At 47.8% G+C, this 24,275-nt stretch overlaps 1 protein-coding gene and 1 pseudogene across 1 annotated transcript; both read right to left on the reverse strand.

The window, feature by feature from the left end:
- Positions 1 to 315: 315 nt before the first annotated feature.
- FZD6 (frizzled class receptor 6) lies at positions 316 to 23,873 on the reverse strand. The gene is made up of 8 exons (XM_075549415.1): positions 23,719 to 23,873; positions 22,551 to 22,889; positions 9,921 to 10,117; positions 7,444 to 8,464; positions 5,344 to 5,504; positions 3,237 to 3,665; positions 1,757 to 2,128; positions 316 to 1,667 (listed from the first exon to the last, which is right to left on the reverse strand). Exons 2-7 carry the CDS (start codon positions 22,782 to 22,784, stop codon positions 1,957 to 1,959), a joined length of 2,214 nt encoding a protein of 737 aa, XP_075405530.1. The 5' UTR covers positions 22,785 to 22,889; positions 23,719 to 23,873; the 3' UTR covers positions 316 to 1,667; positions 1,757 to 1,956.
- Positions 14,026 to 14,803, reverse strand: LOC142447976 (zinc finger CCHC domain-containing protein 9 pseudogene; annotated as a pseudogene).
- Positions 23,874 to 24,275: the final 402 nt, after the last annotated feature.

Below are 24,275 nucleotides of genomic sequence, written 5' to 3' on the forward strand. Positions count from 1 at the left end.
GGAGATAAACCTTGAGTCCCAGGAGCGGTGGGAGGTGGGAGGGCCGGTGACTGCTGACGGCGCGCTGCACTTCTCTTTGGGTGGTGCACACGTGGAAACAGAGAGGGGTGGCGGCAGCACACCATCTGGTGAGAGTAATTCATGTTACTGAGTTCGACAGCGAGGAATGGTGAAGATGGCAAAGGTTAAATCCAGATGCTTCTGGCTGCATAACACTGGAGCCACCGGTCACAGAAATCACACCTGCCTGGAGACCAATACTCCACAGTCTCTTCTACAAAGAATAGTTTATTCCTGAAAAGACCACATGAAACAAGTCCTTGTATTCATTACCTGTTTACAAATGTGAAAAATATAACTTTTCCCATACAGTACATGATGATGTAATAACAGAATGCTAAAGAGGAAAAATATCAAAGCATCAGAAAAACACTAATCAAGGAATAAAATTCAAGGAAAAACATTTACTGGGAAATAAAATCAAGAACTTTCTTTAAAAATTTAAGACTGTTGCATAAAACATATTTTACCAGGACTGTATGTATATATATTGCCCTACGTGACTGGCACACTAATATGACTATCGCACTTTTGAAATGGTCATCAGAATCCTGAGTTGTAGGAATGAGTTCAATGCCGTGTCTGGGAAGGATAGTGCACAAATACAACGTATTTACACTATTCTTAATGTGCAGCACAGAAGTGTAAGCAAACTGTAACAGGGCATGGTATCATCTTGAGTGGACATTGAACCATTAAAAAAATCAATTGCACTAAAGCTTAATTGTGAAAAGACTAAATCATTCATCTACTAATCCTCCAGGACATTGGATTTACAAAAATGCAGAAGGGTCAGTGAGCAGCAGCAGAGAATCAACATTGAACAATCACAGCGAGCACCTCATTTCAGTTGCATAATAGATCTTGGAGTTTTCTAAAACCGTTTGAGCTTATAAAATTCAAACATTTAAGGCTTTTAAGGTAGAATAGTGGTTTTTCTTTCTTTTTTTCATTGAATTCCCACCATAATACCTTTTGGTATATGAACTATTTTTATACTATAAAAGTACTATTTTTCTTTATTTTAGAAATTCAGTGTAAAAGCTACCAAAGTACTACCAAGATATCGGAATGTAACACTGCCCAGGGTTTCTTTAGAAAAACTCATATACATATAAACTTACTTTGAAATACACAAAAACAGTATTTCATCAAGGAAAAACCATGGTGGTAAATCATTACAGTGAACTCGCACGGGACTTCTGACCATGCTTTTGTGTGTTGGGGAAAACTTTCGTAGTGAGCTTCCGATCAATAATTCAGACACAAATTGTTGTGACCTTGGCTGTACTCCCCACTGAGGGGTGCAGTCCTCTCCACTCCCTCCCTGGTGCCCCATTTCCACCGGTCAAGTTCGCCTGCCCCTCCCAGTCTTCTCCTCTTTGGCGTGGTTCACTGTGGTCCTTCTGGTGTTGAGCTGGTCGCTGGTCGCTGAGCTGCATGCTGGCAATGGTGGAGGTGGTGGCTGTTTCACAGCCCTGTGTTTGGTGGGAAGGCGGCCTCCAGGAATGGTTTCAATATCAAGGCCGAAAGTGATCAAAAGAGCAGTAGCCTGGGCAGTTCCTCCAGTCTCTTTCCCGACCTGTGAGCCTGGTCTTTCAAAAATACTTTGAACAATAAATAGAAAAAAGATTCATTCTAACTCCTGCCCCCACCCCACCCCCCGCCCCTCATCAGAGAAAAAAAAAAGATTAACCTGTAACAATGCCACGATTCAGATCTACTTCTTTCCTTAACCTCTTTGTGAAATGAACCATCTTCTCCTTGGAATCGATTCCTTTTTCCAGTGTAACAGTAGGAATGTAAGTGCAAAATATGGCTGTAACGGGGATTCTTGTAAGACAGTACATCAGTCACTGGCAGCGCAGCATGAATCTCCTTCCTAGAAAGGCTGCTTCAGGCTCTGGAGGGGCTGCCCGACCCCTGCTCGGTCCCAGCTCCTGGTGCCGGGTGAGCAAGGCATGTAGGCATGGAGCCTTGGAGATTGCTGGGCTGGGAGGCACCGGACACCTGTAGGCTGCCGCTCTGGCCTGGGTCTGTTCCAGCATGCTCACTTTGGGGGCTGAGCCTAGATAAAAGAAAGAGAGTTGACATCCATGCATAGACATGTGCAAATCGTATGTGTTGGGTGTCCTTATGACTTCCCTCCACCGCTAGCCAAGGATCATTCACAAAAGTCCTCAAGTACACGCAAAGCTTTCAAAATGCAAGTAATTTATCAAGGGCCATTTTTGTTGGCTTCGGGAACGTTCCCAGCACCATCGCGCAATGGCTGCGCCTAGTGTCCCCTAAGGTGGGGCTCCTGCCCTCAGGTCAGCACGTAGTCCATTGCTGTCCCACCCTGGGCCAGGCAGCTGTTTCATGAAGGGGTGGCCTTTGAGACACGTCGGAATCAAGGAGAGACAGAAATAGCACATGTCCATTTCACAAGGAGCCCTGGTGGCCTCTGGGCTGGTTGTTGGGCGGCGAACTACAAAGCCAGCCGTTTGAAAGCCCCAGCTGCTCTGCGGGAGAACAGCTTTCTACGCCTGTCACGAGCTACCGTTCCCGAAACCCACAGGGGTAGTTCGCCCCTGTCCTCCAGGGCTGCTCTGAGATGGAAGGGGCTGGACAGCGCGACTTTGGGGCCAGGGCTGAATGACAAGGCAGCATCCCGAGGGTGTGATGCAGACACGGAGGCCGTGCGGGAGGGCCGGGGAGCTCGCCCTGAGACCCGAAGGTGATTCTGTTTAATGACGCGTCTGCCTGGGTTCTGACCCACTTAGGACCATTGGGGAAAATTCACGACAGAGTATTTCATGATCACCTTTGTATAAAATGACAAGTATCTTTTAGACGGTGCGCTGACGACGACTGGATGGTTCCGTCTCAGATGGAGCTGAAACATGTGTATCAATGAGCAAACAACCCTCAACAATTCGGCTGGAAGTGGGCATCCCCCCCACCCCCACCCCTTCAACAGCCCGACATGAAGGCTCGGTGCAAAGTGACACCTTGGGACCCCGGGCGGGCCCACATGTCCTCGCGAACGTGGAGAACGCCTGCACCCATGGCAGTGGCGTGTGCTCACACAATGGCTTCTTCCCAGATGTGTTTGTGCTGCTCGTATTAGAAAAGGTGCGATGGGGCCATCCCAGGGGTGATGCCTTCGGGGGGCGGGGGAAACGGGCTCCTACCTCCTTTCGCTCTGCACACTTCCAGATGGACTGTCCTTCTCGTTCCCACTCGCTGTCTGGCCCGTTTGGTCGGCCTGCTCCCCGGGGCCTTTGGAGCTGGGAGCTGCTGCTGAAGAAGGCTGGCCACTGTCCCCTTTGCTTAATTTGGGGGTGCTGTTCGCATCTGTGTCTGCGCCTTTCAGCGTTGATTCGGCAGAGGTCACGCTCTCTCGGATGGTTTCTTGGCCTAAGTAATCCTGGCTAGTGACTGCTATGGCCGACGTGCCGTGATTCGCCGTGGCGCCCGTGCTGGTCCCCATGGACTTGGAAATGACTTTCAGTCTGTGCGAAGCGGGTCTGCAGTGCCTCCGTTTGCGCTTGCCTTTAGAACTGTGCTTCAAGAAATACTCACATGACTCCTGTAGGACTTTCCGACTTTCAGTGACCGAGCTGTAGGAAAACCCAAGGTAAGATTTGCTAGATAAATACCATTACTGTAGAAGCGCGCGCGCACACACAAACACACACACACACACACACACACACACACACACAAAAGCAGGTGTCATCCAATGGATTCCTGCTCCTGGTGGCCCATGTGTGCAAAACAGAAACACACTCCAGAGGGTTCTCAAGATGCTGTGACCTTGTTGGAAGGTTACCAGCCCTTTGTTCTGAGGTGCCCTTAGGTGGGTTTGAACTGTCAGCCTTTTAGTGAGTGGCGGATGGAGCACTCAATCATCTGTACCATCAGGGGCTCCACAAAATATGCCACTTGGGCCCCAAACCAATATGCACCGAAACTAGACATGCAATACGATTTATAAAAGCTGAGGTTATACATTGGATATCAGTCAATAGCTATAAGGTGAAGTCTTTTGTGCATGCAAAGTATCTGACTTTGGAGAGATTAAGTGGGCAAAGTGGCATGACGAAGGCGAGGTAGCCAAAGTGGCGTAAAGAGAGGGGCTTCACGATGGACAGCTCTTTGAAAACCGTAAGTAAACTCGCGGTCGCCACCCTTCCTCTACAGGCAGCCAGCACAGAAAGCTCAGCATATAATAATCCTCGTTTGAATTTCGCTACTTCCTCACATTAAAGTCAGAGAGTTACTTGGCCCTCAGTGTGAGCACACAAATGTGTGCTAGACTTCTAATAATAGGATGTGCAAAAAAAAGCTGGAGCCTACTTTTTCTGATCTCAAAATTATTTGTGAAAAAAAATCTATCATCCCGAAATTTACACAAGAGATTCCTTGATCAGAGTAATGCAAAAGAGTTTCTCAAACCGTATTTTGTTGTTAACACATTATACACACTGTAAGTAAATAACTCAGCTGGACTAGTTACTCTATTTGTGCACAAATAACACACACCTTCAACTGTTGTTTGCTAACTGCCCCTCCCCTGTATTATATGTTCTCTGCTGGCTTTTTAGAATACCATATTAAAAAGCTGAAATAGCACGTGTGAGTGTGTACATTAAGCATATTGTTCCAGAATAGTCTGTGAATTTGAATTTCTTATTTTAGCAAGGCAAAAAAGTGAAGGTTATGTCATAGCAATGTGTAACAGACTTTAAAAACTCACTGCCATGGAGTTGACTCAACTCTTAGGACAGGGTCTTGCTGTTCCGTAGGGTTTCTAAGCCTATCAATCTCTGTGGGATCAGAGAGCCTCATCTTTCTTCCACAGAACAGCTGGTGGGTTTGGACGCCAACCTTGCAGTTAGCAGTCCAACACTGAATCTGGTACATCACCAGGGCTCCTTAACAAGCTTCACACAGAGATTGTAACACATCCCTTCCAGTAAAATGTACTTTACAGCTATGCTTATATAGAGTCCACTTAATTCTCATATTATGGATACACATGAGAAAACTACTAAATGCCACTCAAAATGACACATTAAATGACAATGCTAAAGGGAATAGTGCATGACAGGCTGTTCTGACAAAATGCCAAAATCAAGCCTCTCTCTCGAGGAAGATTTCCAAAAAGATTACGTGGCGCATCCTATTCAAGCACTAGTTGATAGTTGATCTCCAGCACAATGATCACTTGACCAGTTCCCCGATACTTGATCTGTTTATTTTAAAGCAACCTCAGAGAATTCAACGGGTTCTTACTCTGTCTTGCGCTCTCGATTGCGTTTACAAAACCCAGCCCATTCCGTGCAGGTCTTTTTGCTTCCAACCCAGAAGACGGCAGAGATGCCAACAATTAACGTCATCAGGTACTTCATCAGAAATAAGGCCAAATCTGGTCGAGCTTCTCTTTTCTTATTTGCCTGCCCCAAAATCAAACAAACAAACAAAAGGTGAGCAATGCAGATTGCATATACAGAAATGTAAAAGGTGAACAGAGGCATCAATTTGCGAAGTCAGCTTACTACCCGAGGCTTCACGCGCTGTCCTGTAACGAGCGGTGCTGTAAATGTGGTACTTTCTTTGTGAACAACTAGCACAGAGCCTGTACCTGTGTATCAAGGTACCTGTCCCTGTACAGAGCTGGAAAAGGGAAAGATGCCGAAATGGTGACTTCCGGAAATTTTCCCTCAGAGATAAATCCGTTTCCATGAACCATGTGCCTCTAGAGAGGTGGTTCTCCACCTTCCTCAGGCCCTGGCCCTTTCAGACAGCTCCTCATGTGGTGGAACCAGAAAATGATTTTTTGTTGCTACATCAGAAAATGATTTTTTGTTGCTACATCATCACTGTCATTTTGCTACTGTTATGAATTGGGCAACCCTGTGAAAGGGTCGTTGGACCCCAAAGGGGTCGCGGCCCACAGGTTGAGAACCGCTGCTCTAGATATTTATCAAGTTCCCTTCATGATAATCCACCACAAACATATAAAAACTACATTTAAACTCATTTTAAGAACATGCTGCTTTAGAGTCTATGCTTAAAAACCTGGTTAGAAAAAAAAAACAAACAAAAAACCTGGTTAGTTAAAATAAAGTATCAGTGTTCCCCCAAAATGTTAAACTGTGAAAATCTCCTAATAATAAAATCATACTTCTTCAGGCATAAGCTTTCATACATTTTTTTAAATGTTGCAAATAAATATCAAAGAAATCTCCACTCTCCACTGTATCTTGCTTTGGGCACAATAATATTTCTTGGAAACCGTTCTATATCAGAACAAATACAACTCTTGGTTATTTTTCAAGGAAGCCTAGTATTTCGTTCTACATATGAACCATAATTGAACTATCACTAGTCATGAGCAGAGTTAACTGAATCAACTGCCATTGCAAATAATGTTACAGAGGCCATCTTGGTACATACGTAAATTCCCATATCCTCATGGGTAAGTCAGTTGATACATTCCCAAAGTGGCAGGAAAAAGGGTATCTACATTTTTAATCTGATATTGTCAATCAATTTGCTTTCCAAGAAAGGGTGTCCTAATTGAAGTTCTCAATGAACACATCTGAGAAGGCCAATTGTACTACACTTTAACCACGCAGTGGACAGAAAACCTTTAGGCTTTTATATTTCTCTTTTCTTTCACTACAACACCTGCTCACACGTACAAGAAAAGTCTTTTGATTTGCTTTTGTGCATCTTCATATTCTTCCCCATTTTATGCTCATTTTTTGCATTTATTAATGCCAGGCCCTCTCGATACGTTAAAGACATTAGCCCTCCTACTGTAAAATGAGTGGCTAGTACATTTCCCCAGTTGTGGGTTTTTGATGATGGGATTGTTAAAATGTTTACTTTTTTTTCAACTTGGTCAAGTTTAGCAATCTTTTATGGTTTCTGAACCTTATATTTATCAAGTCATGCTACATTTTAAAATTATTTTCTCATTTCACCTTCAAATACATTATCATTCTTCTTTTTTGTATTTTGCCTCTAAACATTACTTTTAGTTAAGAAATGACAGAATGGTTTAGGCCAAAATAATCAAGGTCTGTTTTACAGCAATGCAATAACACTGCATAAGCTATGTAATAATTCTAATATGATAAAGACCTAACTGAATATATCCAGATACAGCCTTTTCTTGATTTCAAAGAAATAAAAACAAGAATCACACAAGAATGAAAAACAATCCCCCATTCGGGTCACCTCTCTCCTCCCTCTGACCCTGCTTGAGGCATATCCTTGGGGCTCGGCTCCTTATTCCTACCAGTCATTCCATGACTGAAAGAGGGATTTCTAGGGAACATTTTCTAGGTGGAAATTAGAGTAAAATGACCTGGGTGCTGGCTTTACCTGATAAGGGCATGGGATGTGGTACTCTTGACAGTGATCCGAGACCCACGTGATCTCCCAGGTGGCCCTATTCAGTTGCTCATAGATGTAGCACCCAAGAAGTGACAGCAGTGGCACAAGATACAGGCCGCTGAAGACGCCAATCCGAATCATGAACTTCTTCAGTTTCTGCTGGTTTCGGCCATTACGTTGTATAACTTGGCGGACATGATTCAAAGAAATGATTCCGGCTAAAAGCAGAGACAGCCCAAGGAACACGCAAACGCACAGAGGCAAGAGTACGAAGTAGCGCGAGGCGTCCAGGTCATAAAGGCCAACAAAGCAAACGCCGCTGATATTGTCTCCTTCCACTTTGTTCATAGCAAGAAGCATGACAGTGAGAAAACCTGGCATTCCCCAGGCGGCAGCATGGAACCACACTGCTTTCTGCTCAATGGCTTCGCAGCTCCACTTCCTGCCTGCAGCCAGGAACCAAGTAATGGTGAGGATCACCCACCACACCGTGCCAGCCATGGTGAAGAAGTACAGAAACATAAACAGAACAGTGCAGGCCTTGTTCTGAGAGCCCAGAACAACGGTGTCCCCCAGCGCTAGCTTCTCGTCCGCCTTGTTACAGGCTGTGTGGTTGCCTAGCAAAAAGCCAACAAAGTACATGAGCGACACAATGCTGCAGCACACCGAGTAGTAGATGATGGGCCTCTCGGGGTATCTGAATCTCGTGACGTCAATTAGAAAGGTCAGGAAGGTGAACAGGGTGGCGCACAGGCAGACGATTGAAACCGTTCCGATGAAACTTCTTGCAAACTCGAGCTCTGCACTTTGAAAGTACATGTTGGGGCACGGAGGCGCACAGTGGTCGAGCCCCAGGAACTTGGAGCCTTGTCCCGCGGAAGTCTTCAGATGCCTTGGGCACCAAAACCCAATGTCTCTTGGCGCTTGTTCGTTCTTCTTCTCTTTGGGGCCGGGGAGCTTTATGGGTAGGTCAAGGGTCACAGGGCTCATCCCATCACAGGACTGTAATCTGTAGAGATTAGACAAGTTAAGTGCACGACTTCAACATTTGTATTCCAATGCCACAACGGACTGCCCTACCTATGCGTTGCTAGTTGGCAGGGAGACAGACAAAGCTAAAGGGAGTGCCGGTTAGGGCTGGCCTACACATCTTCACGAAAGCAAAGCAAAGATACCTCCGGGGCCAAGAGGTGGAGTATCAGAAGAAAGATCGAGAACAGAAAGCGAGAAAACAGAACCCAGGAAGGCTGACCATTCCCTAGGCCCACGAGCAGGCGGTGAGCACACACTGCTGTAGCAGAAGGAGAACTGAGCATAAAGAAATACAACCGGTCTCCGTGAGGGGCAGTGAGCTGGCTAGCTGTTGGCAAACTATCGGGGCTGGGCCCAGAGCTTGAGAGAGAGCCCATCTGCCAGCCAGCGCCCGTGTGAAAGGGTGCGGTAACAAGCCGAGAATGGCCAAGTTCAATTATGAGAAATAATGAGCCTGCTGCCTGACTTTCAGGGCTGAGGCACGGGAGGCCACGGCACCCTTCTGGGGAGCCCCGACTTCCAGGGGGCCCACAGCCACGGCAATAAATGGTTTCTCGAGCAATGAGTCTTCTATGCTTTTACTGCACAGCTAGACACGGTATGTACAACACAGCATCACGCCAAATCCTCTCATGAGGCTAGAACGAGCACTTCAGCCGGCAGCTTCTCTTTCTGTGTTTCCAAAGTAAGAGGACATATATTGTAAAACCCTAAGAGTCTCATTAATAGAAATGAGGACAAGTAGATCCCTCAGGGACAGAAAACACCAACTTTCACCAGACTGTGACGGGAGAACACACTCCGTACAATCTACAGATTACAGGGTCACCCCTTCCCCTGGGCCCCCAGCGTCACGATCGTCAGGAGTCCAGGAGCTTCTCATTGCCTTGGCATAGAGCATGCTCTACTGGCCCCCGCGGCCTTCCCTACCTTGCCCATGCTCCTCCTCATGGCACCCCAGCCACGCTGCTCCTTTCATCCCTTGACTATGCTGCGCTTTCTTCTGCCACTGGGGCCTCCGAAGAAGCCAGCCCCTCTGCCTAAAATGCTTTCCCCACCCTCACTCTCCGGTCAGTGTTGTCTGGCCCGGACTTTACTTCAAGAGTCATTCCCTCAGGCTAGCCTTCCCTGTCCCCCAGTTCAGGCCACATGTTCCGTGGCATGTTCTCAGAGAGGCATACAGCTCTCCTTTGCTTGACCTACCAGTTATACTTTTGCATTTATTTATATGGCAATTTGACTATGATCCACCTCTCCCACCACACTGTAAGTTCCCTGAGAGAAAGAATCACGTCTGCTTTTGCTCACCATTGTGCTTCCCACGCATCAGGTACGTAGCAAACGCCTGTGGAAGTATGTCTGTCGCTCGCATTTTGGGGACCGCACCAAGGTTAAAATACCATCAACGGCTTTTTGTCAAAAGCATAATTTACCTGTTACACTCAAGTTCCTCGGGCCACTGGATGTCAAAGGTGTCGATCACTTTCTTGCAATCAGCATACACTTTCTCACAAAGTTCGCGGCAAGGCAAGGTCACCTGAAGCGGCTCCGTGCAGCTTGGGACGAAAGCGTTACAGAGGAAAGTTTCCACGTCCAGGGAGCATTCCACATTTGCAAGAGTGAGAAAGCCCTAGAAAGCCAAACGGCACCATCAGGTAGGAGAACACTCACTAGCCAAGGCATAAAGTGGCTTCATTTACTGTGCAAACGTCCCTTTCCACCGCCTCCTCCTCCACACACCAACGTGGGAGCAAAGGACGCTGCTCCCTGGGTTTAGACTTGTGAACGCTCCGGACACAATGGGACCCCATGGCTTGACCCATCACACATTTCCCAAGAAGATGTGCTCAACCCAAACAAAGCAGAAGGACAACTTGCTTACTAGGCTCAGTCAATTCCTCAAATAACTCCATGTCCAAGGACGTGCTGCAAAGTCAACACGGTCCTGTGGATGCTGGGAGACAAAGGAGTGGGGCAGCAGGGCCCCCAGGGAAAAAACACAGGGGTGCTGAGAACCTGGTACATCCAGGACAAGAGACTCGGAGCCCACAAAGGTGGGGCCAGGGGCAGAGGAGGGGGATGAGACTGGACATGACCCTGATAGTCCAAATGGCAGGCCGAGTCACTGGGATTTTATTAGAGGAGTGGGGCACTCCTGGAGACTTTTATGCAGGAAGTGATTGAGAGTCTCACAGCCGGAGTTTGAATCCTGGCTCCTCACTTCCCGGGTGTCTAACTTTGGGTCAAGAGATGTAATTTCTACATGTGTTGGCTTCTTCATTTGTCAAATGGGAATAATGGGAGTATTTGCCTCTTAAGATTGTTGTGAAAACGGAGTTAGTAAATGGGCGAGCACCTAGCGCAGCGGCTGCACACAGTGAGCACTCAATAAGTGTTAGTAACGGCGATGCCTACAATCCCGTGTTTGGGTAGATTCTGGGAAAAATGGTTGATTGACTACATAGGTTTTCTCCTCTTCCTTACTGAGAAAGAGAGAGAGAGAGAGAAACACAAAGGTGCTAACCTGCCAGGATAAAATGAACAAGGGAGGTGATATTAGGTTAAGCATGTCAGATCAGAAGAAATCGGTCTGATCATTGAAATAACTGGTTGACAAGACCCAATAAGAGCAGGTGGAGTACGAGCAAATGAAGCGTCTGCACCGAATCGAGATGAGCTCCCTTCCTCTCCAAACGCCACTGAAATGAGAGCGCAGGTGGGGCAGAGGCGGCACCAGTGAAGGGCCCCGGAGAAATGTGTGAGGATGAAGAGAAGGGAGGAGGCCTTCTGCTTCCCACGGTCTGGCCCAGTGAGTATGTACGTGCTCCTCTGGTGGCAGAGGCTCGGGGTTCACAGGCCTGGTAACGACGACACCTTCGAACGCAGTGCTGAGCACCGTCTCTCCCCAGTCACATTCTTTTCAAATGCATAAAGCAGAGGCTGGCAACTGGGGGAAATGGACAGTTCTAGGGTCGTAATGAGAGGCTTTGGCACATCTTACTAAATGAAAGGTCAAAGGCAGACCAAGAAATTAGTAAGTAAACAGATCTGGTTCGAAGACTGCAATTAAGCCGTCTGATTTAAAGGGCTCACACAGAACCTCACGCCCAACCATTACAGCTTTGGAAGATGCTGGACCAGGGCGAGCGAGCTCTGCCCGATGAACAGGAGGGGCAAGGAGAGTGGCGGAACTGATAGGGCCACCGAGGGCAGCGACCATACACCTCTCCACCTGAACGACGCTCTGAGACACGGCCCTCTGCCCCCAGCAGGAGTGTTTGTTGGGAAGCGAAAAGCACATTTTCCTCAAAGTCCTCTGTTCCACGTCCTCCACTGGGCCTGATACAGGAAACGGACAGCCTGGGCTCAAGACCCAATGCTTAAGCACTTAGCTGCAACTGAAAGGTCCGTAGCTCGAACCCACCAGTGGTTCCACAGAAGGAAAGGTCTGGCGCCTGGCTTCCATGAAGAATACAGCCAAGGAGCTCTTACAGAGTACTTCTGCTCTGTCACGCGGCGCCTGGACAGGAAACAACTGGATGGCTCTCAACTGTTTTGGTCATTGGCACGTGGTCTAAGCGCTGGGTGAGGCGGGGTGTTCTAATCCGCTCCCCAAAAGTAGAGCTGTTTGCTCCCCTTCACACTGAGCCTCGGGAACCCGAAGGGGCAGTTTGCGTCTGTACTTGTACAGGGGCGTCATGAGTAACAACCGACAGTGGCAGTGGGATTCCGTATGTGGGGTTTAAATAAGCCCAGCTCCTGAAGTGTTTGAACATCTAACCGTTAGATTCTGAGGGAGAAAGTGAAAGTGGACGATGTTCAGTTCCTGCAATTCGGAAAACTGCTCTCACAGGCGTGACGCTTCCAAACAAGCACCCCCATTCAACGGCAGGCACGAGAGCGTAACGCATGCCCAGGGGGAAAAAGTTCCAAGTCATTCCCTTTCATTCTGCCAGGGCATCAACATCGGCTCATCCAATAATGTGACATTCATGCAGTTTGCGGGACAGAGTCCACGTCTCCGTAGGGCAGGCAGGTAAATTCAAGAGGGCAGCATAAGGTGGCATTAGGGAGCGGGTACCACACAGTGCAACAGACTGCCCTTTGGGAGTCTAGACACAGAATGCGCAGGGATTTCCGGTTTTCATAATGAAGGCGACGCTGGAATTTTAATGCCAAATCTCCCTCTTTTTAAGTTTCGGCAAGTTCGCCGACATATTTAAAATCCTCTAGGGGTAGAGGTCTTCAGGGCGGGTCCCCTGTGGGCCACCACTTTTCAAGTTCTGCTGCTGACTCTACTACTAGAAGACTGGAGAACGTGAGCTCTGAAAGGATCTGAGAGAATTTTAAAGTAAATTACTTTCAAAGTGTCTGTGTACGTGTGAATTTTTCCAATGAACACTCTTTAACAGGTTACAGAGAAGCCTAATATACTAATTAATAAAAGCAAGTCCTTCCTGTGAGAAAGGAAGTCTTCCCTGTGGGATCCCCTCCCCTGCCACCACCTCAGAGGATGGCCACAGACCGGAGTTTAAAAATCACTACCCAAACCCTCAATTTACAAGTGAGAAACCTGAAGTTGTGAGACTAATCCCTTACTGACATTCACAAGTCTAGCCTGAATTAAGATCCCAGATTCCTGATTCAGTGCTAGGTTACCAGCACTCCCGGTGTGGACACTAAAGCACAGTGTTGATTCCTGGGCCCCTGGCTCCATGTGAGCATGGCATCCGTTTCTCAGTAAGCTCAGCAAATGAACTGGGTTCTCGGAAGAAGACCCCGCTATCAGGATGAGAAGACCCATGAACAACTTGTCATTTGTAGATGGCGCATCTGTACTTGCTGAAAGTTACGAGGGCTTGAAGCATTGACTGGAGAAGACCAAAGGCCACAGCCTTCACTGTGGATTACAACTCGACCTAAAAAAAAGATGAAATACTCGCCACTAGACCATAAGCAGCATCGTAATCAAAAGAGCAAAGAATGAACTGTCGAGGATTTCACGCTACTTGGATCCACGCTCAACACCCATGGAAGCAGCAGCCCAGAAACCAAAGGACAGATTGCACTGAGCCAATCTGCTGCAAAAGACTTCTTGTTTTCTCCCAAGTAAATTACTTCTTATTCCGTATTGTAAAACTACAGCAATTTTGCGCCCATTTTAAATACGTTTCTTTGTAATAATAAGTAAGATTTCTATTTTGAAGAAAACAGTATGAGAAAAGTTGATCTTCAAAGGCAAATAGACCTTTGGGTACAGCGGTTTGCATTAATACGTGATTGTTTTTAAGGAAAGGGGATTGTTAAAATCAGGCGCGTAATAGCCTAGTTATACCAAGGTTCTGTGTGTTCACTGTGTTTTGGAGAAGTTCATGTCAACATAGGCCTTTTTTCCAGGGGTATTCTCCAAACAGTGTAGGTAGAAGGTCCTCCTTGACTGGGCACACTCAGGAAACGAGGCTTGGCTGTGACCAGATCACACAGGCCTCCCAGGAAGCCCAGCACCCTCTGGTGAAGCAGACATGTTCAGAATTGGGGCTACTTGGTTTGGGGTGCCTGTAGCTTGGGAGCATGCAAAATGTCTTCATGGTCTGCACTCATTCCCCTTTCCCAGCGACCAACTGTGACCACTCGATCAGAGTTCTTCGTTTCTGGGCAGTCTTTCTGCATGGACCCAAAAAGTCTGCAGCCACCATCAGCATAGACGCCTTTGGGGTTCTCAGGACGAGATCTGCACAGGTGCCCCATCGCCCCACACACGAAACATTTTGCACAAGGAAATTCGCCAAGAGCTATGTCCACCTTAGCTTTGCACTTAGTTATTTCGTGCTCTGTGGACCTGCAACGATACCATATTCCAGGGCCTGTATCCTGAGTGGCAAGGGCAGCTGGGCAGTCTGCAACCCCATCTCCAGGTCGTCTACAATGGAGACAGACCATTGCATTTGTCTTTGAGGTTTGCCTTTTCAGTCGTCTTCCTTCCCTCTGACTTTCTTCAGAGCAAGTGCAATGTCTTCCCTGATTTCCGCACGGATAGGTGCTCCCCTCTCCCCATCGTGAGCCAACTGTGAGCTCTGCCTTAGGTATTCCATGAACCCATTCACATCTTCATTTAAGTACTCTTTCTTCTTTTTGTTCTTTATGCGTTTTATTTGGAGTGTGTCATTTTTCAGGGACAGTCCATGGGCTTCAAATGATTTCTCCTTGGCTTGGCTTTGACTCCCTCTGTCATTGGGTCCCTTCTTCATATCCTGCCATAGTGTTGCCACCAAGGTCTCTCGTTAGCTGTGGCCGTAACTCATGCCTACCTGGTCATGGTTTCCCAAGCTGTACCTGATCACAAGAGAATCCTCCAGAGCAGGAGAGTTTGCCATCAAGAGAAGCCCGCCCCTTAGGGATATGTTCTGGGCCGGAATCCAAAGACTTTATCAAGATGCGCAAGAATGAAGATCCTACTGTGAGGACGAAGGTTGACCTGAGCCAAACCATCTCATATGCATTTGTATTTTCAACCACCTCATATGCATGCAAAAGCTGGCCAGTAGAGAAGGAATGTTGAAGAAGAATTGATGCACGTGTTTCTGGTGTTGGCAAAGATTATCGAAGATCCCATGGGCTGCCAGAACAGAGCTGTCTGGGAAGACGTATAATCAGAGCTCCTTCAGAAGTAAGGATGATGAGTCTGTGGACATGTAATCAGGAGGGACTGGCTCCTGGAGAAGGACATCAGGACCAGGGAACAAGAAGCCCTCCGACTAGATGGCCTGATGCAACAGGTGGCTCCCACATCGGAACGGCTGTGAGAACGGTATGGGGCTGGCCTTTGTTTCCTTCTGTTGTGCATTGGGTTTAGGAACTGGAAGTGACTCCGTGGCACTTAACGACAAAGGATTCTATGTACCGAGGAATCCCTTAATTTATTCATTTTCAACTTCTAACTGAAACTCCAAACCCAGGGAAGCTACACATTCAACAAGCATCACCGAGACCATCAGAACCACGAAGGGTCACTATCTGCAGGCTGCAATATCAGGGAAAAGAAACCGCCATGGCCAGGTGGCCTTTCCACGGTCTGCAAGAAGAACCTTGTCCCGTTGTGACCAGGAGATCCCACGGGCCTGACGAATCAGACTGCAGACCACGGGGCATGCCAAGGAATGGCTCTGGAGGAACCAAGTGCCGACCAGCAGAGTCACCCAGGAGAAACATGGTCTTCTCGGCTCACGACCGGTCTACCCTCACTCTGCAGACCCAGGAGTCCCGGCTACGCCAGCAAAGCCTCAGAGGAAGGTGAGCTTTGGGGCTTCTGTGTTTAACACGCCACAGCAGCGACTGTGTACGCACATACAACTGATAGGGAGCGGCCTTTCAATGTCTAGTTCTGTTTAGGACCCAATAGCTTCCTCTCAGCATGGCTACCACTATTTTCTGATGTTCTTTTTCCTGGGGGGAAAACACTAACCATTTTCCTTCCACATCGGCAAAGTAAAGAGAGGACGACGTCCAATGGGCTCTTCTAAAAGCAGCCAGAAGAAAATGTGTAAAAACCACAGCTCCAGGGAAAATATTCTTTTATTTTCTTAAAAGTTTGTTGATTCAGTCTTTCTCCAGCCTTTATTTATAAGTGAACAGAGACATGGTAACAGGTGTAAAGGAAAGGAGTTTGTTTTTTCTTTTAAACGCCACCCCCCCCAAAAAAAAACACTCCTGTCCCTTTAGACTGTCTAAAAGGGGAATGACCACATGCTGCTGCAAACAATACATGATCCTGCTGTTGCCTCGACCTGATGGAGGCGATTCAAAGCAAAGAAAAATACAATATTCCTGTTTCCATTTTCCCGAGATCAGTCTCAGCATTTTCTGGATGAAATCAGCCTCTCCAGGGAGGCCAACTTCACAATTTGAGAAACAATGCTCTAGATATGGAACACAAAGCAGCACAATGGAAACCAGCAACCATTTGTTTTTCCACTGCCGACATCCTTTCATGACACAGCCCCACTGCAGCTCACAGTCCGAGGTTAACTCTTTGTAACACACGCAGCACAAAGCGAGGCCCCATGCCTGGAGTCCCTTACTCCCCGTGCTCCCTGAACCAAAACTGCAGCTCACCCCAAGAGCCAGGAAATCTCAGCTAGATCTTTCTGCTGGGGATAAAGACACTTCAAAACAAAGTCTGTGGCAAAAGAAACACCCTGACACTCAGACAGCATGTTAACAAGAACACACAGGGATGTTGGCTGTTTATCAGGGCCGGATCATTCTGAGGAGCCCTGGTGGTACAGTTGGGCAAGGGATGGACTGCCAACGGCAAAGTCAGAGGTTCAAACTCACGACACTGCTCAAGAGACGGATGAGGCGGTCTGTGTCTGTGAAGATTCATAACCTTGGAAAGTCTATGTAGGGTTGAGGCAGTCTGTGTCTGCGAAGATTCATAACCTTGGAAAGTCTATGTAGGGTTGCTATGAGTTAGAATCCACTGGATAGCAGCGGATTTTGTTTTGTTGTTTGGGGGGGGGGCACGCTGTTCTATTATTAAGAGTCTTAGTGGCAGTACTCACCTGCTAAACCAAGGTCAGCAGTTTGAATCCACCAGCTGCTCTTTGGTGGCTTGCATAAAGCTTGACGGTCTTAGAAACATGAGCAGCAGGCAGGCAGCTCTATTCTGTCCTGTAGGGTCCCCTGAGTGAAAACTGACAGGACAGCAGTGGGCATCCTATGCTGAGAAGCCCAGGTAGCACAGCGATTAAAGTGGTCAGCTGCTAACCAAAGGGTCGAAGGTTCAAGCCCATGAGTTGCTCATCAGGAGAAAGAGGGGGCAATTGGCTTTCACTCAGGTTTCAAGCCTCAGAAACCCTATGACAGTGTGTCCCAGAATGGGGGATACTACCCTGGGAGGCACTGGAACAATCTGGAGGTGGAGGCAGGCCACAAGAGCAGATACCTACACTTTATCCTGGAGGGTGGGATACAGTACAAAAGTTGTTAATTGCCAGGGGGACGCTGGGTCTTTTTTTTTTTTTTAATGCAAAGGGTGGTAGACCAATTAAGTTTTACTATGAGTCCGAATCGATTTGATAGCAACATGCTTTTTTACATTATACTAAAGAACACTTCCAAGTACTCCAAATTTTCTTTGCTGATTTGTTAGCATGGGGACTACCAACTTTTTCTTGACTGAGCATCTTCAGTGCCCATGAGACTGTGCTAGCATTGGAGCTAAACTCCAAACTAAACTCACTGCCACCGAGCAGAGGCAGGCTCATAGAGGCCCCTGTGGGTTTGAGACTGCAACTGTTTATGAGAGTAGAAAGTTCAGTCTTTCTCCCAACATTAGAGTAAGGGATGAAGAGACACCGTTCCTGCCCTCGCCAGGTTCACCATCTAGTGAGCCAGGTACATGCTTGCAAGACAGTTTGATAAGCAGAGGAAGTCACATATAGTAAGCACCCACCGTAAGGCTGTGTGGGCACCAGGGTGGCAGAAACGGTTTGTGCTTGACTCTCAACTGAAGGCTGCGTGTTGAATCCACCCAGCAGAACTGCCAAGGAAAGGCTTCCCCTGTTTCTGTAAAGACTGCAGCTAAGGCAGCGGCATGGTCTACGCAGTAACCTATGGGGTCCCCCGTGGGCATTACTATTCAGGACGGAACTGATTCAACATGCCTTGGAGAAAGATGGAAGGCAGTGTCCACTGCTCTGAGAACTGAGGCATTGAAGAGGGGTCAACGGGCACATCAGGCAGAGGGGATGATTGTGTAAGCCACGGAGAGGAGAGTGAGTTACGTATGATACGTTCAAGAAGCAGAGCAGCATGCCTGCACAGGGCATGCAATGCAGGGAAGGGCAAGAGAGCAGGCTGGGCACAAAGACAAGAAGAAATGCAGGGGAGGGGAGGGGAGGGGAGGGGAGGGGAGGGGGTACGCACGGTGTGGTGTGCTAGGTCCTAACCCCAAAGAACTATGCAGACGGTTGCACTTGGGCACCAGGAAGCGGGGAGAGAGAAAGGTAAGGAGAGGGGTAAAGATTTCTGTTTGCATCTAAATAGTCTGACCAGAGTTGCATTCAAGCCACAGATGGGGTGGGGTGGGGTTGTGGGGGGGAGTAAGAGCTGAATAAAAGAGGGAAACAAGTAAAAAAGAAAACAAGTATTAAAGATGACCTTCTGATCCAGGTTGAGAGAGAAGGCTGGGTCCGATTAGAGTGCGCAGATCTTGGGGAAATCGGAACTTCTCTGGGACTCAGTTTCTTCTTCTATCTCAGATGTTCCCAAACTTATTTGGTCTACCACTGCCCCCTTTTCAGAAACAAATTACCCAGCACAACTCTCTACCCTCAGCAATGAAAAACCTTTGTACTAGGGCCCATAATCCAGGATTAAAGGGATTTGCTTTTGCGGCCCCTTTGGATCTTCCAGCACCAACCCCACCAACCCTGAAGGGAATGGTAACATCCACATTCGGAAACACTGATCTATACGATAAGACATTCAGAAGGTCTGCACCTGAGCCTTAAATGGGTATAAGCATTTTATACAACGAACCAATTCGAATCCTGTGCTTTTTACTTATATAAATCCTTTGTCATCCTGTGCACTTAATTTCAAACACTAATTTTGAAAACAGGACAGTGACAGCGAGTCTGTGGCCCCAAAGAGGTTAAGAAGCCTGGTACGATGTTTAAGGTCACTTCCAACTTGAAAATTACTGGTATCCCGGCTTTGATCAAAGTTTGACTTTACAAAAGGTCTCCATTGCCACATTTTCACAAACGGAATAAAAGCCCAAGAGGATTTTTGCTTTTAAAGAGGCAGTGTGCACTCAAGTCTTCCCAAGGGCACTGAACTGTGTGTGAACACCCTAGTTTAGGCTGTGGGTGCTATTTGGTATGATTTGTGGGGCCACTGGGTCTGGAGATGCTCAGATTTTTTTCTCATATTAAACCAAACCCACATCAAACCCACTGTCATCGCGTGGATTCTGGGTCCGTGCCACCCTGCAGAGTGAGTCCAAGGCTTTGTAGAGCTTTACCGAGCAGACAGGCTCATGGTTTTCCCAGAGAACGGCTGGTGGTTTTGAACTGCCAACCATGTGGTTCACAGCCCAATGCTTACCCTCGACAGTGCCACCGGGCTCCCTTTTCTCATATGGATCAATGGTGATTGCTCCACTGTACCCATTTCAGTTTTCAGAAGGTGTCATGGGCTCGCTCTGTTTTCGGATAGTGGGGGAAAGCTGCACAGGACTTTGGAGGTTCCACACAGAAACTGGAAACCTGGCGGCCGGCTCAGGGTGCACCGGGACGGAGAAGCAGGCCAGCACAGCACTGAAATAAACTCTGCACTCATAAACCAGGGAGTGCCGATCTGACCTGCACTGATGGCGTGATTTCATCTTCCCATTTGCCTTTCTGTCCCTGTCTTCCCGAGCACTTTTAGGTTAATGCTGCTACCATAGCATTAACCTAAACCTGCTGAAGTATGATCTGTATGATTACAGTTTTAAGTAGCAAAGAACATGAGAACACTTAATATGGGAGGAAGACTACCCTACAGGTACATGGCATGCACATTATATAGTTGGTTTTTGGTATATTTTTTGGACAACTGTGCTCTCTTCCCAAAGTATTTTGTAAACATACTAGGCTAAAGAATAATGATGTGGTACCTGCATTATTTCCCTAAAACAATGCTTTTTAAAAATATATCATGAGAATAGTAATATTTGCCATCAAATAAAGGAGGTAAGACAATACATTCTTCTTGATAATGTCCAGACATCAAATTACCTGGGAAAGAAGCTAATGGCGTGTGTTTAAGTATCTGTGTGTATCTAACACACACACACACACACATACTTACAGATTGGTCAGAAGCAACTGATTCTTTAAAAAAACATCCATACATGGAATAAAAGTGCATTCTAACCTGCTTACGACTCCAGGCATTGACTCGCAGAGATGCAGCTCTCTCTTACCTTAATGATGGTGCTCTATGATAATGAACTTATCCTATTCAATCTGAATTTATAAGGTCACTGCTAACATTCAGAATGAAGTTATATGTAGCCACTACATTTAATAAAACACTTTAAAACTAGATTTTAAAAAACCTTTTTTGCAACCACCGTAAAACATGAATTATCAAACACACATTGTCATCATAAATAAGAATGAGTAGTCATTGCTTGGAGGCATTCCCACTACATAATCTGATCAGATTTAAATATCAAAATGGTTCTGCCTAATCAATTAAAGTCTCACTTTTCAAAATGACATCCCGCCTTGATTTGAAAAAGCACCGAGAGATCTGTTGTTGTTGGCGATTCACAGTGACCCTCCAGGACAGAGCAGAACTACCCGCAGGGTTCCCACATGATAACCTCTGAGGGAGCCCTGGGAGTGGAGTGCGCTACACTGGAGCTAGTAACTGCAAGGTTGGCGGTTGGAACCCACCAGGTTCTCTGCAGGCGAAAGGTGAGGCTGTCTCCTTCCATAAAGGTTTTAATGATGCCCAAACCTAAAGGAATGGTTCTACTCTCTCCTATAAGGGGCGCTATGAGTTGGAATCAACTTTAGGGCAGGAAGTTTGGTTTCTTTTTAGAATCTTTAGGGGAAAGACTCTTGGTAGAGTCCATTGAGTAAGCATTTGAACGTTCATTGGAAGAAAGATGAGGCTACCTGCTCACCCAGAAATGTACAGTTTCAAACTCAAAACCAAACCCACTGTCATGGAGTATAATCGCCCATACCAGCCCTACAAGGCAGGGTAGCACTGCCTCTGGGGGTTCTGCGACTGTAACTCTTGATAGGAGTAGAAAGTCACATCTTTGGCCTGTAGAGGAGCTGGCGGTTTCAAACTGCTGACTTTGCACAACATGTAACTACTCTGTGACCAGGAATCCTGATTTACAGTCTAGGAACTCGTTTACAGGGTCACAGACAGCAGGAATTGACTTGATGGCAGTGGATGAGTGGCTAGTGGGTTCCCATTGGGCTGTTAACTGAAAGGTTAACAGTTCATGTCCACCAGTTGCTCCGGCAGAAAGATGAGGCTCTCTACTATACAGATTTACAGCCTCGGAATCCCTAATAGGGTCACTATGCATTAAAATCGACCCGTGGGCAGTGGGGATGCTAAAAAAAAAGTCACAGACATGAAAAAAATAATTATTTATAAATTGTCAAGGGTTCATGAGGGAGGGAAGGTGGGGAGGAGGGGGATACATGAGCTGATACCAAGGGCTTAAGTAGAAAGAAAATGTTTTGAGAATGATGATGGTAACACATGCACAAATGTGCTTGACACAATGGATGCATGTATGGATTGTGATAAGAGTTGTAAGAGCCGCTAATAAAATGATTAAAACAAAACAAAGTCACTTTTTAGCAAGAGACTCGCTACAGCCCCAAAATCTCCCAGTAATTTATTTCAGAAAAGCCAAGTGAACATCACACCTACTAATCAGAAGAAGGCATCTTCACTTTTAGCCAAGCAAACCACGCTATATGCCAGAAGAACTGGAGGGGACGGGGAGGAGAATCAATTTGCCCCTTTCATAATAAAAATCATAATAAATTCAAGAAAACAAAAACATTACCAGAAGCAAGCTTTTCAAAATCATTCATAATAACACATCTCCATATTTACAAAATAAGCCCTATCTTGAGTCCAGGGAGCCCTGGTGGTGTAGTAGTTATGTGAGGGGCTGCTAAACGCGAGATCAGCAGTTCAAAACCACCAGTCACTCCAGCGAGAAATAGTATGAAGATTTTTACTTCGGTAATGAAGTTACTGTTTCATAAACCCACAGGGGCAAATTATTCTGCCTTAGAGGGTAGCCATGAGTCAGAACTGATTCAATGGCAGTTTAGTTTTTCATCTAAGTTCCCTACACGTGGTCCTGAATGGACACAAAATATAAGGATTTAGTAAAAATATGATTTATGCAACTTAAAGTTCTTAAACAATTTAAATGTATTACTATTTTTAAGAATCCTATATAAAGTTTAACCCAGATTACAGCATAAACAAAATTCTCAAAAAAGGTATGAAGCACAACTCACCTCCATTGCCTTAGCAGCAGTGCCCTGGTCATAATGTCGCATCAGATTGGGGAAAAAGGTCAGATTGTAGGGCATTTTCATGCACTTGGGAATTGTGATGGGCTCGCAGGAGAAGGAGCTGTGTCCATCGACGAAGGCCAGGAAAGTTGATGTCAACAAAAACGTAAACAGTTCCATGGTCTTCTGGTTTCCGATTTTACCGAACGGCGCGGATAAGTCCCTCTTCTCATTCATTCAGAAGACTGCCCTCCAACCGCACAACACATTCAGACTCCCGATTTCATTGCTGCCACACAGAAGGTAGCGGTCGTCCCGAAAATGAATCTGGGGGCAATCACGCTGAAAACAACAAAAACCACCAAGAGGGTATATTGGTAACATTCGTCGAAAAGCACAAATGTGGGCGTCGAAGAGCAGAGCTCGGATTTTCATCCTAGGTCCCGAACGTTGGGAAAATTCCATCCCACCGCGGTACACCCTCACGCACCTGCTTTGGTCTAGAACAGACCACCTGCGCGTTATGGCGCACGGTGCACCAAAAGGACATCTGATGAGGGGCAGGGGCTGGGAAGAAAGGGAACGGGGTGAACGGAGCCAGACACCCCCACAGCCCCTCCTGGAAATCATGTTAAAGACAAGAACCGCGAGGTCGGGGAACCCCGAGGAATTCCTAGACTGGCTCCGCACTAACTTTTGGTGGCAGTCTCCTGGGGATACACTCTTCCTGTTTTCCCACATGACGACCACAGGGAGCCTTCTAGGATTCCTCCTGCGGGAGAGCGACATGGTCGCTTTCCTGCGCTCCAGTGCAGATTTCCTGTCCAAAGGGAAAATGAAGAAAGCTATCCCGGGAGGGTGACAGGAAGGCGCTGGGGTCGCCTCCTACACAGGCACCTGCACCCCGTCTTCCAGCCCCATTCCTGGGCACCTGCCCGGGGGCCCAAGCTGCGTCCCGGCTGCACGTCGTCGCTCGGGAGCTGGCTCCAACGTTCGAGAGCTCTGGGGGCGTCCAGAGTGTCCTCCGGGCACCTGTGGCTCCCGGGGCGCGCCCGCCCCCCCAGCCCGGCTGGTCGGCACCCCCTCCGACCCTGGCCATGGCCCCAGGTCACCCCGCGCCCCAGCAGGGCCCGCCCTCCCGTGCGCCCGGAAGGGCCCGGAGGACGCTCACCTCGGAAGGCGGCGCGCGAGCCGCGGCCGTGCGAGCTCCGGTCCCCGTGCGGGCCCTGCGCCCCGGCGGCCTCCGACGGCGCTGGGCAGTGTCCGGACCCCGGCGGCCGCCCGGGAGCTGCGCGGGGCGCGAGAGCTGAGCGATCCCGCGAGACTGCGCCGCCGGTCGGCAGGGCAAGTCCGGGCGGGCGCGGCGGGCGGGCGGGTCGGCTCGCCAGGCCCCGCCCGCGCGCCCCGGGCCCAGGTGAAGGCGGCGCGCGCCCCGCGCCCTGCGTAATTACAGCTCCGCGAGCGCCCGGCGAACCCTATCTCCATCTGGGGCCCGCGGCGTTGGCCTGGTGACCATTTTAGGAGCTCTCGGTGATCTTCCTTTCCAACCGCCCCGGGAGCGCTGGTGGTGCGCTGGCTCCGCGTGGGGCCGCCGGTTCGAGGCTAACCACCAGCCGCTCCTTTCTACTCCCGCAAAGGTTTGCCGCCCTGCAAACCCACCAGGCCACTTCTGGTCTGTCCCGAAGGGACGCTGTGAGTCAGAATGGGCTCGATAGCAGTGAAACCCAA

This window comes from Tenrec ecaudatus, chromosome 5, assembly GCF_050624435.1.
Source record: "Tenrec ecaudatus isolate mTenEca1 chromosome 5, mTenEca1.hap1, whole genome shotgun sequence".
In the NCBI taxonomy this organism is placed as follows: domain Eukaryota; kingdom Metazoa; phylum Chordata; class Mammalia; order Afrosoricida; family Tenrecidae; genus Tenrec; species Tenrec ecaudatus.